The following is a 15,572-nucleotide window of genomic DNA, read 5'->3' on the forward strand; positions in this document are numbered from 1 at the left end:
AGCCTTTCACCCAGGATCAGATCTCTAGAAACTACAAGAGCAGCTTCTGAGTGTTCTTGTTCCAGGTGTTCTCAGTTTCACCTGTCCAGCCTTTCCTCTGTCCAAGTTCTCTTCTGAATGAGGGAACTAACATATCAAATGTGCCTTTTTTGTCCTTGATCATGTGTCTGTGGCTTTGGATGCATTTCATCTTAGTAAAACAGCACCTGCGTTTGGGCAGCAGCCTTTAGGCTATAGCTCTGAGGAACTAATGGATATATGGGTCTTGTGAGAGGGAGGGGTAATGATGGATCAGGGGATGCACAAGTTAGAGTGGTCACATGTAAGCAGTACTTCCTATAGAATTCCCTAGGCTGTGCATGGGTCTGGCACAGTGCTTAGCCGAGGATCAGTCTTAGATCCACTCAGATAAACAACTGAGGTGTTAGAGAGCCTCTCATTACAGGGTCCAGCTAGGCACAGGCTTTGCCTCTGCTTCCACTCCTCCAGCACAGACTGACCCTGTGTGCAGGTGGGTGAAGGACCGAGGGGGGAGGCTTTGTGCTATCACTTCAATATAAACATTCCTAAAAGCAACCTTCTGATTTCTCTGTAGGAGGCTCTAACCTGCTGGGGCCTTCAGCACTTCAGCAGAGTTGCATCTAGAGAAATGAAACCGTAAGAATTCATGGAATTTTCCACAAATCTTCCTGGCCTTTTCTGGCTTAGGAAAGGCCTTGAAAGGCTTAGGATGTGAATGGAGGATGCTCTGTTCCTTGGTTTCACGTGAAAAATGCTGCTGATTGCAGGAGGAGGGAATGGAAATAAAGAGGAAGCTTTGAAGGAAATGGCAGATGTCTCTAGCTGGTATGAAAAGTGTCCCGGAGGGTTTCGGAGGCTCTGAGGGCAGCTGGCTCAGCACGGAGCTGATTCTGCTTTTAAAGGGCATCTGTAGATATGGACATGACAATTAACTGGAGCTGTCTGAGCCTGGTTGCTGAGTTTGGGCTGGTTCACGGCAGGGGTGACTCTGACCAGCCTCAGAGACTCAATTTGCAAGAAGCAAAGGGTAAGTCTGTGATGTAAAGCCAGCCACTGAAGCCCATCAGCTCAGGCCTGTCGCAGAAAAGCCCTCAGTGCTGCTGCTTCCAAAGTGAGGAGGAAACCTGCGTCCAAGCTCAGCACCGTCATGGCTATGGTAGGCCAGGAGCACCCATGGTCACGAGGTGGCTGATGTGCCTGCTGTGTGAGGGCACCCAAACATCGAAGGGCACCAGCGTGAGGCACCCACATTGACACCATAGCACCCCTCATCTCGGCAATGGAGCCTTGTCTAGCCCCACTTTGGACCCCCATGGCGCAGCTGCAAACAAGGGCTGTGGTTTATCAAAGCTGGCAGTGCCTCTGCTGTCATCGGAGTCCAAGAGATGGGCTTGCGGAATGTGTCAGGAGTGCAGAGACCATCTTCAGGAGGCAAATCAGTGGTGGCTTCCCTGTCTTCCTGCCTGCTTTCAGAAGCTAATCTAGCTGGGTTTCAATGAGAGTCGATAACATAAGCTCCCTTCTGTAAGCAAAAATGTATATGGTTATTAGACATAACAGCTATGTAATGACTCGTGTCAAGGTGAGGATTTCATTCCATAAGGATGAAAAGGAAAAGACGTTGCAATGTGAAATATCCCACTGGGGCTGGTGGGGTCCGGTGTCTATCAATCATTCACAAAACCTGTCCTGTTTCGGAGCTGTGTTTGAAGTGAAGTGGGAGATAAGGCTGGACTTGGGAGAGTGCAGATGTGAAACATGAGCATGGCAACATGCCATGTGTGCAAAAGAAGAACATCAGGTGATGGTCGGATGGAGCTTATCCAGGCCCTTACTGGACAAATAAATAGCTGCACTTGTGTGTTTTTTCTGTTTTCCAACAAAAGGTATGGCAAAGGTGCAAAAGAAGGATGGTGTTTTCAGTTTAAAAATACCTTTCCTAGCTTTCCAGTTCCAGCAGACAAACCTGTTGTTGAGCTGATGATCCAGCAAGTGCCAGCATCATTTCTTCTGGCACAAGATGCTTGTTGTGAGGAGATAACACTGAGGACCTGTTTTTTACCCTGTCTGTGAAGGCGCTGTATGAACAGCAGTGACAGGAAGGCTGCTTTACAATAGTTTTGCTTCAGAGAACCTGCTGGTAGGATTCTGTGCATCTCCAACTTGTGGTGGGTCGGGAGACTGAGCTTTGCTGCTTTCACAATGCTGTAGTCTTCCTGTCAAATCTGCAGTGTTTTGTAGGAGGAGGGTCATGGAGAAATGGTGCCTAGTGGATTGCCTTGATAAGCCAAAGGGATGCTGACAGGTACAGTCCTGCTGCGTTGTCTTTTACTCTACCTCTCTAGAAATAACGTGCAAGTATTTCTTGCTGCCACCAATTTCGGGTCGAATCCACTGTTGAAGAGGAGCTTGACAGTTCTAGGACAGACCATGTAATGTGGCACGGAGCTTCCCCAGAAGCTGATGGCCACCTCCTGGCGATGGCAGTGAGAGCAGAGTTAAGCTGGTATCAAGAGCTTTTGAAAACGCCACGATTTAAAATGGGCCATTGTGCTCCCAAGATTGCTGCCATAAATACAGCCTTGGAAGCTCGCGGAGCATGCGCGCCTGCCTCTGCTTCTGAAATTTGCAGGAGCTGGAGTGGGCTCGCCGTCTGGGTTTCAGCGGATATCGAGTAGCACTCATAGGTCAGCGCTGGTTTTTAATCTCCCTCAGGCCGGGAGATGTTGTATTAATAATTCTTTTCCAGATGCAGAACTTGCCGTTGCAAGCTACCCGGCTTTCCCCTGGCGAGTGCACTGCTCTTCTGCATGGGAGTGGTGCCTTATATCCTCCCAGACAAGAAGACAAGATGCAATGCAGCAGTGTGACTCTTAGCTGCGGACTCCGTTCTCTACCGAGCCGACCTGGGATTTTTGTTTGAAGAAGTAGTTTTACAGCCGCTGACTGCAATGGATACTGTGTGGGGGAAGAGGTAGGGAGGTTCTCCTTCACCTGATCTTGGTTCTGACCTCCTGGGCATTGATTATTAAGGAGCCCAACTTGTTAGGTTGGCATATAGGCAAATCCTAACAATGGGTAAGGACACTGTCTGGTAAAATTGCCCTGCATGGTGGTGTAAAATCAGTGTGCTGGGTTTCATGCAAGGATTAGCTGTGCTTATGGTATGGCTCAGTCTCTTAAATAATTACATGCCTCCTTTTTTTTAAGCTTAAAGCTGCACAGGAATTGTAAGACTAGAAAAAAACACTGGTTGGTATTGTTTTAGGTTATAACTCTCCATGAGACTGTTTAGAGCAGTGAGCATTAAAAACTGTTTCAGAATGAAGTATGAAGTGACTTGTGAGAGCACAGCCTTTAAAATACATGTCCTACCAGATGAGGCACCTGGGACACCAAACTGGAATATCCTTCCCATTGGTAGGTTTTATTATATCAGTATTGCTAGCTCCTGTGCGTATCGGGATTGCTCAGGAAAGAGCATATTCCACACATCTGTGATGCTAAACCTGGATCTAGAGGGGTGGATCCCTGCCCTGGACAGGGGCCAGCCAGTTGGAAAAGATATCAAGATGTATGAGATGTGCACCTGCCAAGGCAAAAAATAATTTGCATATAATATTCCTCATCTGCCACAGGTGACACTGTGATTGCTTCCAAGGGACAGAAATACATGCATCCTGTGTTGCTGGTGCTGCTTCTTCCGATCACATGTTCCAGGCTGGTTAGGACAGTGTGGCCAAGTCAGACGCTGCACTTTTGCTTCTTTGACTTGGTAATTTTCATTTGGTGATGCTGAAGCTGAGCCGTGCTTTGCTGTGCAGAGCCTCACCCTCTGAGCACTGTTCAGCAGTAGGGAATCTTGGTTATTCGTTAGTGGGGAAAAAAGGTAGGGCACCATCTGAGGTGCACTTGTTAACTCTAACAAATCTTCACTGAAGTCAAGCACTTTAGAAAGATGATCCCAAGAAAACACAGACTCTGTGTCTTTAACAGGAACAAAGGCACTGATTTGATGGAGTGGAGGAAGAGCTAGTTCAGAAATGGGGTGGGGGGGAGCAAAATACTGCAGCATTCATATGAAGATACCCATAGTAAGTATATTTCAAGATGAAAATAAAATTGCAAAGGAAAAGAAAGGAAGAGAAATGTGGTTTTCATGACACATCCATTTGGGAGACATGTGCTGGCAAAGGAGCTATGGCTGGCAGTAAAACATCAAAGGCCCTCAAAACTCTGTAGATTTAACATTAAGTTATCATACTAAAGCAAGAGAATTCTGTTCAGGCCTCATTATTGATTTGGATGGCTGAATTAATCACTGGTGGTTGACATGGCACTAGTGACCAAGATGAGTTTTTGTTCATATGGGCTAGCAGATGAGAGTCCTAATCATAAATAAGACACTCCTGAGGATTCAAAGGAACTGATTTCCCAAGGCTGAGGAAAACCTTGAAGTTGATTGGGTGTTAAAGTATTCACAGGAAAATATGAGTAAGAACCAGGAGCTCTTTGAGCAGGAGCCAAGAAAGTTGAGATTTCACTCAAGAAAGAGGACAAGGTTTAGCTAATATTCATCGTAGCTTGGTAGTAATGAAAGCAACAACTGGAAGCAGTAATAAGGTTAACAGATTTAGAAAAGAGAAAAATAGGTATCAGTCCACGTGCATCTGGAGTTATGGTGTGTAGACAACAAGCTGAAGACATCTGGAGGGAAATTGGCTATCAAGTACAGCTCAAGCACAGAATTAAGGGACTCTAGAAAGATATTAGTGAAGAGAACTATGGTTATGAGCCAAGCAGTGAAATAACCATATGGAAATTGTCATTCATAATGACTTAGAAGGCACTAACTGGTCAGTAATTGCTATTATCGTGCATTTAGAAAAGAAACAGAATGATGGGCTAGTACTGTCCACAGAGGGTATTAAAGCAATGTATATTAGGCTCAAACTCCAAATTAGCAGGCTTGGTAACTTTTATCTAATAACTGAAAGCAAGTTTGCTTAGGTGCTCTCCAGTGCGTGCCTCCTAGCCTTTTGTAAAGCTATATACAAGTTATGCAGTGTGCTAATGTCCTCTGGAACTGCTCTTAAACTGGAAAATAAGCGTTGTAAGCTCTCCAATGTACCTCATATACAGGCAAAGAAGTGAGTGAGTAGCACACACTAAAAAGTCATTGCTGGCAGGCAGGCAGTAATCTCTAGTGAGACTTGTCACCAGAAACCTGGAGGTGAATGAACGTGCTCATAAAATTAACAGGGTGACGCAGCGACTGATGGAGCTTTAAGCATCAGTGGGAAGAAAGAAGCTGGAGCGGGTAATCTGAGTGGCTTGGCTCCATGGCTCTTCTAAAACAAAATGAAGCTTCACCACAGAGTGGTACGGTGAAGGAGCAAGAAATTCTTGCTAGTTAGAGAGCAGGGGACTATGCCTGGCAAAGCAGGGACTTGCTAGAAGCTGCAGTAGCAACACAAAAGAATGGGTTTTCCTCATGAAGCCCAGTGTCCGAATGTCACTCTTGGGGGTTAAAAGGCTGGGAATGCGTGGCAGTAGGGATTTTGCTTCTGTATTTGCCTCTGTATGCAAAAGACGATGGAATACTGCCTGGGTTTTGTATTCCTAGCTTAAGTAGGATATTGCAAAATGGGATAGCCGCAGATAGGATCCCTGAGCCAGGGAAAATGCTATACACCAAGAAGTAGAAAAAAGCTTCATCAGTTTAGCTTATCAGAAAAGAAAAAGGCTGAGGGATGACTTGATTACAGTGCATCAATACTTCCTTGGCAGAAAATACCAGTTGCTGAAGGGCTTTTTCATCTAGGGGAGAAAACAAGAGTAAGAAACAATGGCTGGACAGTGAAGCCAGAGACTCTACTTCAGAGCAGGCAGGCATTTTTAACAATGAGGGTGATTAACCACTGGGAGAAGATCCCAAGGGGGCCGATAGCTCATTCATTTCTGGATGTCCATAAGCAGGCGGGAGTGCTGCTCTGGAGGACGTGCTTTACTCACGGCCGTGGACTTGGATTTGATTCATGGATAAGTGGATCGAATGCGCTAGCCAGTGCCTTATGGCTTATGGCCCCTTTGGGCCTCTGAAGCCCTTAGCTGCATCTGGGAATGATTTGGCAGTACTTTGGGGCTTTCCAGCTGGGGATCCTGATGGACTTTGGGCATGGCTTGCCCTACAGAAGGAGATTGGGCTGAGTCACTCATCACATGTTGGACCTGTGGAAAAGGGCCTTGTTAACCCCCAAGCAGATGAGACATGGGCTTAATCAACCACCTAGAGCTCCCAGAGATGGAGGAGAGATACGAGAATTGCAGGTAAGGGCTCTCCAGCTATTCCTAGCTTTTGGAAAGACCTCCTGAGACAGCAAAGAGCTGGGTGCAAGGGCAGGTGAAGTCACTCTTACTTATGGTGGGAACAACAGCATGAGAAGAAAGGCCAATTTAATCCCTCTGCAGGGTCAAAGTGGAGTAAGAATGGGTTACAAGCCTCTAGCTTTTTCTTTAGACTCCACTGCTTCCCACATATCACTGAGATCTGAGCCCCAGCAGTTCCCCAAAACACGTATTTCTGTGATGCTCCAGAAGTTCAGAGCTTACTTGCAGGCAGAGACAGAATCAGCAAGTGGAAAACCATCTCTAGACTCCATGTGTCCAAGACACTCTTGGGAGAGCTGCTCCCACCCCATAGCACTGCTCACCTTGTCCTCCCACTGTAACCCAGTGCATCTTTTCAGACAACTGGGAGCAGGGAGCAAATGGTTAAAGTTTTGCTTCTCCACCCAGTGGTGGGTGTTGTCTGTGTCAGAAACAATATAAGAACAGTCGGAAGTTGCAGCTGGCAAGTAACATTTGGAGTAGCAGTCGTGGGGCATATAGATCTGGTGTGGACTGTCTTTTCCTGAGACTGTAAACACTTGTGCAGAATGTCCGAGAGCAAGAAAAAAGGGAAAGGAAAGAGCAAAAAGAACAAAGAAGGGAAAAAAGGGGAAAGAGAACCTGAACCAGGAAAAGGTACTTCCCATTTTTTAACAAATTTTACTTAAAGGAAGAAGAGAGAAGCCAGAAAACCAGCAGGAAAGTACTTGTGGGTTGCATGAGGGTGCAAATGATAGGGAGCGTTTGCTAGGCAAGTGTGCAAATCTCTGCATCTCATTCATATTTCATGCTGCTATAGGTCTGCTTGCCTTTTGATCTTCTCTATTTTATTTTTGTTCTCCTTTTTAAATACCCAAAGCCTCAAGAATTCAGGGCAATGTACTCTCAAAAACCAGCAGCACTTGGTTCCTGTCACGGTGATATGGTAATTGTAGGGGGTTTGTGCTAATTCTTGGGGGGTTCTGGTGTGTTGTGTTTTGATGTTTGGTTGGCTGTTTTCTTGCTTCTTCCTGAGATAAATATCAAAAGCCACTATTTTGGAGGATCACAGGGACTGTTCCTTGGGAAAGCCCATCGCTCAGAGATTAGATAAAAGTTACAGTCTCTCTTTCTGACGTAACTGCATTGAGTTGTAGTTAAAAGACACGAGGACTGTAAACCTTCACTCTCTGCTGATACACTTATTAGTGAAATCAGGCTGTTCCTTAGAGGAGATCTGACTGTTCCTTGCAAAATGAGCAAGGCAATATTTCAGATGTTGCCAGGATAAAATGTTTACATTGCCTTTAACTGATGAAGGTTGATTGCTGAGTAAACGGGGAGTATGAGTTGGGGCAATATGAGAACTGCCTTGGAAAGTTACAGAAGGATTGGTAATGCAGCACAGTGGTATTTCTTTCTCGGTTATGGTATCAGAGAGGGATTATCCCTGGCTGTTTCTTATCTGTGGTTTATCTGGCAATGCATTTGGAGAGAGAGGCAACTCTCTCAGCCCTTGTGTTTTATCAGTGCTAAGAGAAGCTACAAGCTGGACCAGTCCTGAAGGAGTCTGTCAGTTTACCTCTTCACTTCTCTGGATGCAGTTCTGCTCTTGGTCCTGATACCATGACAGCAATGATTGCTCTCAACCTGAAGAGCTTTGTTTTGGCTTCATACAGCATCACTGGTGGCAGGATTCGCCCCTATCCTTTTCCATGCCTTTACTCTGAATAGAGACCCACCACCCTGCGGTGCCTGGAGCTGCCAGGGTGGCAATGGGTGCTGATGCCTTGGCAGGCTCACCTCACGCATGATCTCCTGCTTATGACATCAGACCATAGCTGTTGCTGTGGGATCTGGGAGGAGACTTCTGGGATAGCTTCAGGACAGGGAGCTTGAAACCATCAAGCAGAGACAGCAGCTGCTTGAAGATGACCAGATCTGTCCAAGGGGCTCTAAAGTGTGCTGGAGCTGGGGGCTGTCTCGTTGCATTCACCCTGTCTGTATCTCAACCAAAGAAAAGAAAGGTTCTGGGTTTGGCTTGCACAGTATGAGCATGGTCCTTTTATTGCATTAATTACTAACTAGATTACTTAGATCCAGGTCACTTGTTTGCCCTGTATTCCTGCAGAGGTTCCCCACCGTTAGCTCTGTGGGTCCATCAGAGGAAGACACTTGGTTGTCTGTGGTGCCCCTGAACGAAGTCTCACTTTATGTCGGGTTGTTTGGGATCAGTGGAATCTGTGAATACCTTTTCCCATCATAGGTCAGCTTTGCTGTGTGGTCTAAGGGGCACAGCAATGCTTCCCCAAAGGGACTTCTAGAAGAGAAGAGTTCTTCCTCCAGTCACTTATGGGCAGATGCCCCAGTCCTGGTACACAGACCCTCGCTACAGGCAGTGGACTCTTCAGCTTGTGGCTGGACCTCAGACTGCCTCTCTGGCATGATCTGGCTGATGCAAAATGGAGCCCTGGCATAAATCAGGCAACCTCCAGGGCACTGCAGGGGGCATTTGTGTTGTTTCTTCCAGGTTGTAGTATTTCCATGCAAGTGGGATGTGCTGACCCCTCTGAAACCAGGAGGGAGAAGAGGAACCTACAGAGATCTTACACAGACTCCAAGGAGGTCCAGGCAGGAACGTTTGCTTGATTGGCAGTACAAGGGAGACTCAGGATGATAACAGAGTGGAAAGCCTTCCTTCTTCACACTGCATCCCTGACCACTCTCTGGCTGCTGAGGGTCAAACTTTGTTGCCTATGACACTCTGATAGCCTTGATCTACCCTTGTGCTCATAGGTGTCTGCGTGAGAAATTACCCTCAAACACCCATACCTGGTGTGCTCCGTAGAGAGCCCTGAACAGCTCTGTCATGGAGTAACACTTCCCGACTTCCAGAGGTGATCTCCCAGCCCTACCCACTGGTCTGGGGAATTGCCCCATGTAGTAAAGCTATTGACTGCCAGTGAATCAGAGCAGCAGAAAAACCTCTTAGAGGAGGAATGAGCTGAAACAGTAGTTTCAGGAAAGAGCACTGATGTGCTGTGTGGCGACTGCTAGATTTCCCCTGAGGTCTCTCAAACTTAGGGGAGGAGAGGGTTCTTCCACTGCGGCTTTTAACACAATTGTTTTGGCTTCTGTGAGTATGTAACAGAAGATTGCTGATCTCATGTGAAGTGCTAGCTTTGTTCTGAGGACAAGGGCTGTCTTTAACCTAAACTCACATGTTTATGCTGCTATACAGCCAACATAAAGTGAGTGTCTTGGCTAAAAATCTAGGCAGTGGAACAGCCTGTGAAGGCCTCCAGAGGGAGATGGTGTCCACCTATGAAGAAGCACCATCACGATCCCTCTTTTAGACATTTGTAGCACTCATTGGAAAGTAGACTGTCCCCCACCCAACACACATAGAAGGCACACCCTGTAGGGACTACGTGAGCTGCAGAATGTAGCAACAAACCAGCAAATACATGGATAATGCTCCCACGATGCTGGCAAAGGTCAGGTCTGGAAGAGAACAACCTCACTGCAAGAGGAGATGGTACTTTACCAGACAGTGGATGGCCTGGGGCAGGCAAAGACTTGACACTCGGGCAAGACCGTGGGTATAAAGGAAGCTGCCCTTTCACATAGAAAGATTTGGGGTAGACTTTGGAGAAGTGGAACAAATGGATTGAGAGCAGAGCAGGATGAGCACTTGCCAGAGCTGTGGCAGTGGATTAGGAAGCCAGTGCACCAGCTTCATTGGGAGATGGGCAGGAGAAGAAGCAAAAGGGCTGGAGGAAACCTTGATAGTGAGGTACGCAAGGAGTGAATTGGAAAGGGAAGGGCAACGGGACTGGGACAGGCTTTATTTCCTATGTACTTCTGTGAGGTCAATTGGGGAGAGAAGACCAGGGAAATGTAAAGCATTTGCTTGATCAAATTCCCCAGCAATTCCAAGCATTCTCTCTTATTTTGGCGGTAAGGAAAACATTGCGTGTGCTTAAGGATTGTGTTGTCAATGCTAATAACATTGGCAACACAGGAATGGTACCTTTCTCTTGAAATGCCTGTGGCAAATGCTAATGCTGGAGAACTCCTCGGAGAGCATGTGAGGAGTCTCTGTAGAGGGTATCATGCTTCGGTAGGAACCAGCTTGATCTCGGTTCACAGACAAGTCAGGCTTTGGTGGAAGAGTTGTGCAGAAAGGTATTACAATAGAAACTTGAGGTCTTTCAGAAGGAAGGTGCTTCTGGGCATGAGCCAGTGGCGCAATTGCGGCAGTACGTTAGCCAGGATCTACCAGCCTGGGATGCTTTAGAGTGCTGCCACATTAACACAGAGATGGTGAGGGATGTGGAAGTCCCTTGCAGATGCTAGGTGCAAGCTTTGTGGTGGAAGCTCACGCTAGTGGAGACACTCAACAGTAATGCAACCAAAACAGTTCACTGTTGGCTAAGGTACCTCTGTGTGAGCTATGTCCACATTGCAGGGTGAACGTGCTTTTGTTTTTTTCTCAGTCTTCTGTGCACAGGAAAAGCTCCAGTTGTAAGGAGCTCTTAGAAGCATTAGCCAGAAGGTTTGTTTACCAGAGGGATAACCCACAGCAGATCTCCTACAGTAGCAGTTTTATTCTCTATAAACACCCAGACACACAAGGTACCAGATGTCAGCTGTACTCCAGGATCTGTCCACATGCATGGTTTCACTAGATCATGTCCTCTGGCTAAACTAATAGCCTGCTGCTGCCATTGCCATGTGGCTGAGAGCACACATGTAGCCAGTTACTACGGATCAGCCAACGTGCAGTAACTTGCTCAGCATGGGAATGGGGGGGGGTCTGACTCACAAGCTCCAGTGATTCATGCTGGGGTAAAGGAAAAGGTTATATGTCCCAGCTGCTTTCTGGTGTTTTTGCTGAAGCTCACTAGCTGTGCAGAAGGAAGGATGGATAAATGAGCATGCAGCTCTGTTCCTCCACTTTATGTGGCTCATATCTCAGGTGTTAATACAAACACAAGGTTATGAGAGAGAGACCCATCAGGGTTGAGGAATAGCCCATCTCTCCATTCAGACAGACTAGAGGGCTGGGAATTGCCAGAGGGGCAGAATGGATCAGAATGGTACGTAAGTAATCCTACTATGGAGCTGGTGATTCAGAACCCCTGGCATCCCATTTTCAATCCCTTTCTGGAGGTGGGTGTAAGTACCCTGGGAAAAGCAGTCTCTGGTGAGAGGAGGAACACGTAGAGGGGCTGAGCACAGCCTGGCTGCTGACCTTTGTAGTCATGCCTGTGGCTCACTCTCTTGCTTTGGTTAATGTTACGGGCTCTAGCTGCAAAGCCATGTTGCCATGAGCAGCATGGCTCTGGCATCCTGTATCTGCACCGCTGGCCTCCTGCTCTGAGTGCCACTGATCTCCTGTCTTGGTTCAGCACTGAGCTCTAGTGGGACTGCAGCAGTGCTTGAGCTCAGACTGACTGGAGGAGATAGGATAAGACTAGCGCATGGGCCTACATCTCGCTTCCAGAGGCAGTGAGAGGAGGAGAAAGGAGGCTCTTTTTCCTCCAATTTCTCCATTCTTTTTCCCTTTGATTCCAGTGAACACTTTCAGGTGCATGAGAAGGGTTCAGCATGGGGGTGGTATGACCATATGCCTTTCTTAGTGCCTGGGAACTTTGTTACAGTGGGGTCATGCTCTTGCAATAATCAATGAGTGGAGCCATGTGTGGGTCATGCATGGCTCTTGGTTGGATGTGCTTGTTTTCTTCTGGGAGCAAAGCTCCATAAAAACAAAGTGTCTCTTGAAGAGAACTTGAAGGATGTAAGTTCAAGAGCAGCTGAGCTTGCAGCTCATGACTGGGACTATCAATTCCGGTCATTTTCTTTGGCTGAGAAGTCGCAGGACTGCTATGTCCCATCAAAGGCTGGCCATCCACTGTGGTCAAGCCATGGCTGGGGCTCCTGTGCTGTGGTCACGCCATGGCTGGGGCTCCTGTGCTGTGATCAAGCCATGGTTGGGGCTTCTGTGCTGTGCTCTAGACAGAAAGCTGTGTTTTGAGCTGACGTGACCTTGAGCTGTCTCGTCTCTGACAAAAGCAGTGTTATGTTGCTGCATTTTTGAGATGTTCCAAATTGCAATAACAAATACAAGTAATAGTGGTAAAAATTAAACATTTAGGTAATTAATAACTCTGGTAATTAGGCTTGGCAGACTCAGTCATAATGGATTTTAGTTAGGCATGTCTGGAAGGTAAGAGCTTCTGAATGTGAGGGAGAGCTGCTTTGTGGAGAGTAGCACTAAGCCACACAAGGCTGTCTCCACGCAGTAGGGGTGATGATCAACCTTTTGAGCAGTCCAATGTCCTGGAACTTTTCTACAGCTTGTTGCATCCTTACTAACCCCGTAAACTTCTGACTACACATACAAGTCAGAGCCCAGTTTTTCTTGCTGAATTTTCATGCCTGGTGAGGATGGGGAGGTGAAAGGAACCACATTTGCTCTCCAAGTTTGAGACTCAGTGAATGCCATCTCAGAAAGACTGCTACGGATGTGTGAGATGGGCAGAAAAGTGTTCTTTAGGGAAGCAGTGAAACTTTCATTTACTTCAAAACTGCACAAAACTCAGGTGGTTTAGTGGTTTGAGTTGTTTTTTTTTTTTTGTTTTTTAAGCCCAAAATTTGAAGCAGATTTCCTACATCATTGACTCATGTTTGGAAGCCCTTCAGAGAAACATCTTTTTTGGTGTCAGAATTTGCACATTTGCTTAATTTAAGGGTAAAATCAGGTTAAAATCCATCAGCCAGGTTCTCAGCAGGTGTTTCTCTGACCTACCTCTTCTGGCTTTGTTGGGGAGTGTGTATGTGATCTCTCCCAGCTGAGCACCCAACCCTCTTGCTTTCAGCAGCTTTTTGATTTGAAGACTGGGTCTTTATTCCCACTCCCAAAGCTGTGTATGTGTGCATGGGTCCATATGTTTGTGCTCATGTGAACTTCTTTTTACACTTTGAAGCCCATGGCACTTTGCAGGAGTCCCCTGTTTCCTCATGCATTCCAGCCCTCCAGGCGGTGTGAGTATACAGTTTTGGCCTGCACACTACTCTGGAAATGCCTGTACTGATCCTGTTGCTCCTTGTATGCCTCTTGAACATCTCTTCCTCTAGTCAAATCATTGACAAAACACCCATGCTCAGTAGCTGTCTCTGCTTCAAAGCACCCGAGTGCTCCTGGAGAGAAGCCTCTTTGCTCTGGGGGCAAACTGGTCATGCTTCAGGAGTGGTGCATGAGCAATGTGGGCTTGTGAAGTCTTCACAGAGCAGCTAGTGTTGGCCAGATTATTGATAGCACTCCCAGATTCATGATGTGACAAGTCAGATCAGCAAGTGAGCTCAGGTCCCAGCATAGAATGGGCTATTGATGCTCTTGGGAGAAGACTGGCCAGGGAGCTGAGGTAAAGGCACTGCCTTGAGCCTGGCCATGTCCTTTGCCTGTACTGCATGGGTGTTCAGATGCCTGTCTCCTGTGCCATTTTCCAAGCTCTGGCGAGTGGGACAGAACTGACAGAGAAATGCTTAGTTTGGAGCAGGCAGAGGGAGGATGTTTCAGCTGGTAGCACAGTTGTTCTGCACAGCAGGGAAACCAGCTTCAGCCGTGCCCATGCTAACTTGCTGCTCTCTGCAGGGGAAAAGCCTCAGCTGCACTACAAAGACAAAAAGGGAAATCACCTGCCCGACTTGCATTGCAGGGTTTGTAAGCAAGAGGAATGCTGATGGGGTTAAGAGTGGGAGACGCTCCAGTGGTTACTGCTGCTGGTACCTCGCTCCCGTTTGGGTAGACGATGCAAAGCAAGGCTTTCTCAGACAGCAGGTCTCCAGAACCAGCCTGTACTGCTGCTATGCCTACTCCACGGTGCAATCACTTGATGGGCACAGCAGCTTGTGCAGCATTGTCAGTTCTCCATCACACAGTGTCCCAGTGCTAGGCTGCGTGACTTCTGCCATGAGCAGAGCAAATTGCAGATCTTGTGCTATGAATCTTGGTTGCCTGAAAATGACTGAGGTGTTACAGTGATTCAGGTCCAGAAAGTCTTGTTAACAGGTCTTGGATCCATAGGTTGAGCTGCTGGAGCTGGGCAAGCTGACTTTCCAAAAGGGCAGGAGCATGCCTGATTGCTGCTACCCAAGCAGCAGTTTGTTTCTCTTGCAGAGATCATGCATGTTTCATCAGCTCATTCAGGCTTTTGCCTGAAGGGCAAGGACAAGGAATGCAATGAACTCCTCTTTGGCATGGCAGTGTATTTTGCTTCACATTTGTCAATAAATGAGATTAGGTTTCTGTATTTGTGCTGAGAGTCTGCGTGAGAGGCACGTTTAATGAATGCTAAAATAAACTCTCTGGCTAGCTGTTGGGTAACAAACACAGCTAAGATTTGCATTGTAGAAGAGGTACGAACATTGCAGAGATGCCAGTTATATGACTATGAAAAAGAGATTCAGTCCGAAACAGAAATTATCCTGGATCTTACCTGAAATGATGACTCAGTACAAAAAGCAGCATGTGTATAATAATATCTATGCTTCTCCCCTACTTGGAAAAACATTTCCCACTCAGTCCTTGGTTACCTCTCCCAGTCCTTCCAGGTATGAATACCCTTTTTCCAGAATCTGAAACTTTTCCCCTAAAAAGGTCATCTCAGGATTGTAGGAGGCAGCATGAATTACCTACTTGTGGGTGTCCTTCCCATTGCCCCCCCATGATGAGCCCTTGGTACCACCTTTTTGTCCAAGAGGGCTAGTGAGACTGTTTAGGAATAAGGAAACCTTTCTGCTGTCTCAAATGGACACATTTACATCAAAGGAGAGATGTGATAAACTCCTGGGTAACTTGGTTTGGGACCCCCCCGAAGACATGTTAGTGGGTGGATTTCAGGAGGGACATCTTAGCAAATGATGCTGGTATATGGGGGAGAAAATGGTAAAAATCTGGAGGAATGGTTGTGTATGATGGTTAAATGAGCACTTGAGTTTCCTGCAGGGGTGGACAGTGTCCATCCCATGCTGTGACAGTGGCTTATAGGTATCCATGCTGCACTGCAGCAGCCCGTTCCTTGACAACAAGGCTGAGGATCTGACTCAGCTTTCCTGATTCATGGTTGTACACTTTCAAACATGAGATTGAAGAGATCTGTTGATAACCAAAGAAG

The 15,572-nt window shown here is 46.9% G+C and overlaps 1 protein-coding gene across 5 annotated transcripts in view; it reads left to right on the top strand.

Annotated features, from left to right (window-relative positions):
* The window catches only part of NRG2 (neuregulin 2), a 152,183-nt gene that overhangs the window by 62,748 nt on the left and 73,863 nt on the right, over positions 1–15,572 (top strand). The window contains exon 1 of one of the 5 annotated variants that reach the window (XM_057409890.1): positions 6,945–7,047. The exons of the other annotated variants lie outside the window; for them this stretch is intronic. Coding sequence (XP_057265873.1) covers positions 6,960–7,047 — 88 coding nt within the window. The 5' untranslated portion in view covers positions 6,945–6,959. Of the gene's footprint in view, positions 1–6,944; positions 7,048–15,572 lie in introns of those variants that run through there. 5 annotated transcript variants of the gene reach the window in all.

Source organism: Pezoporus wallicus, unplaced genomic scaffold (assembly GCF_028554395.1).
Source record: "Pezoporus wallicus isolate ANWC-B61680 ecotype Strahan unplaced genomic scaffold, APGP_CSIRO_Pwel_v1 contig_4309, whole genome shotgun sequence".
Classification (NCBI taxonomy): Eukaryota; Metazoa; Chordata; class Aves; order Psittaciformes; family Psittacidae; genus Pezoporus; species Pezoporus wallicus.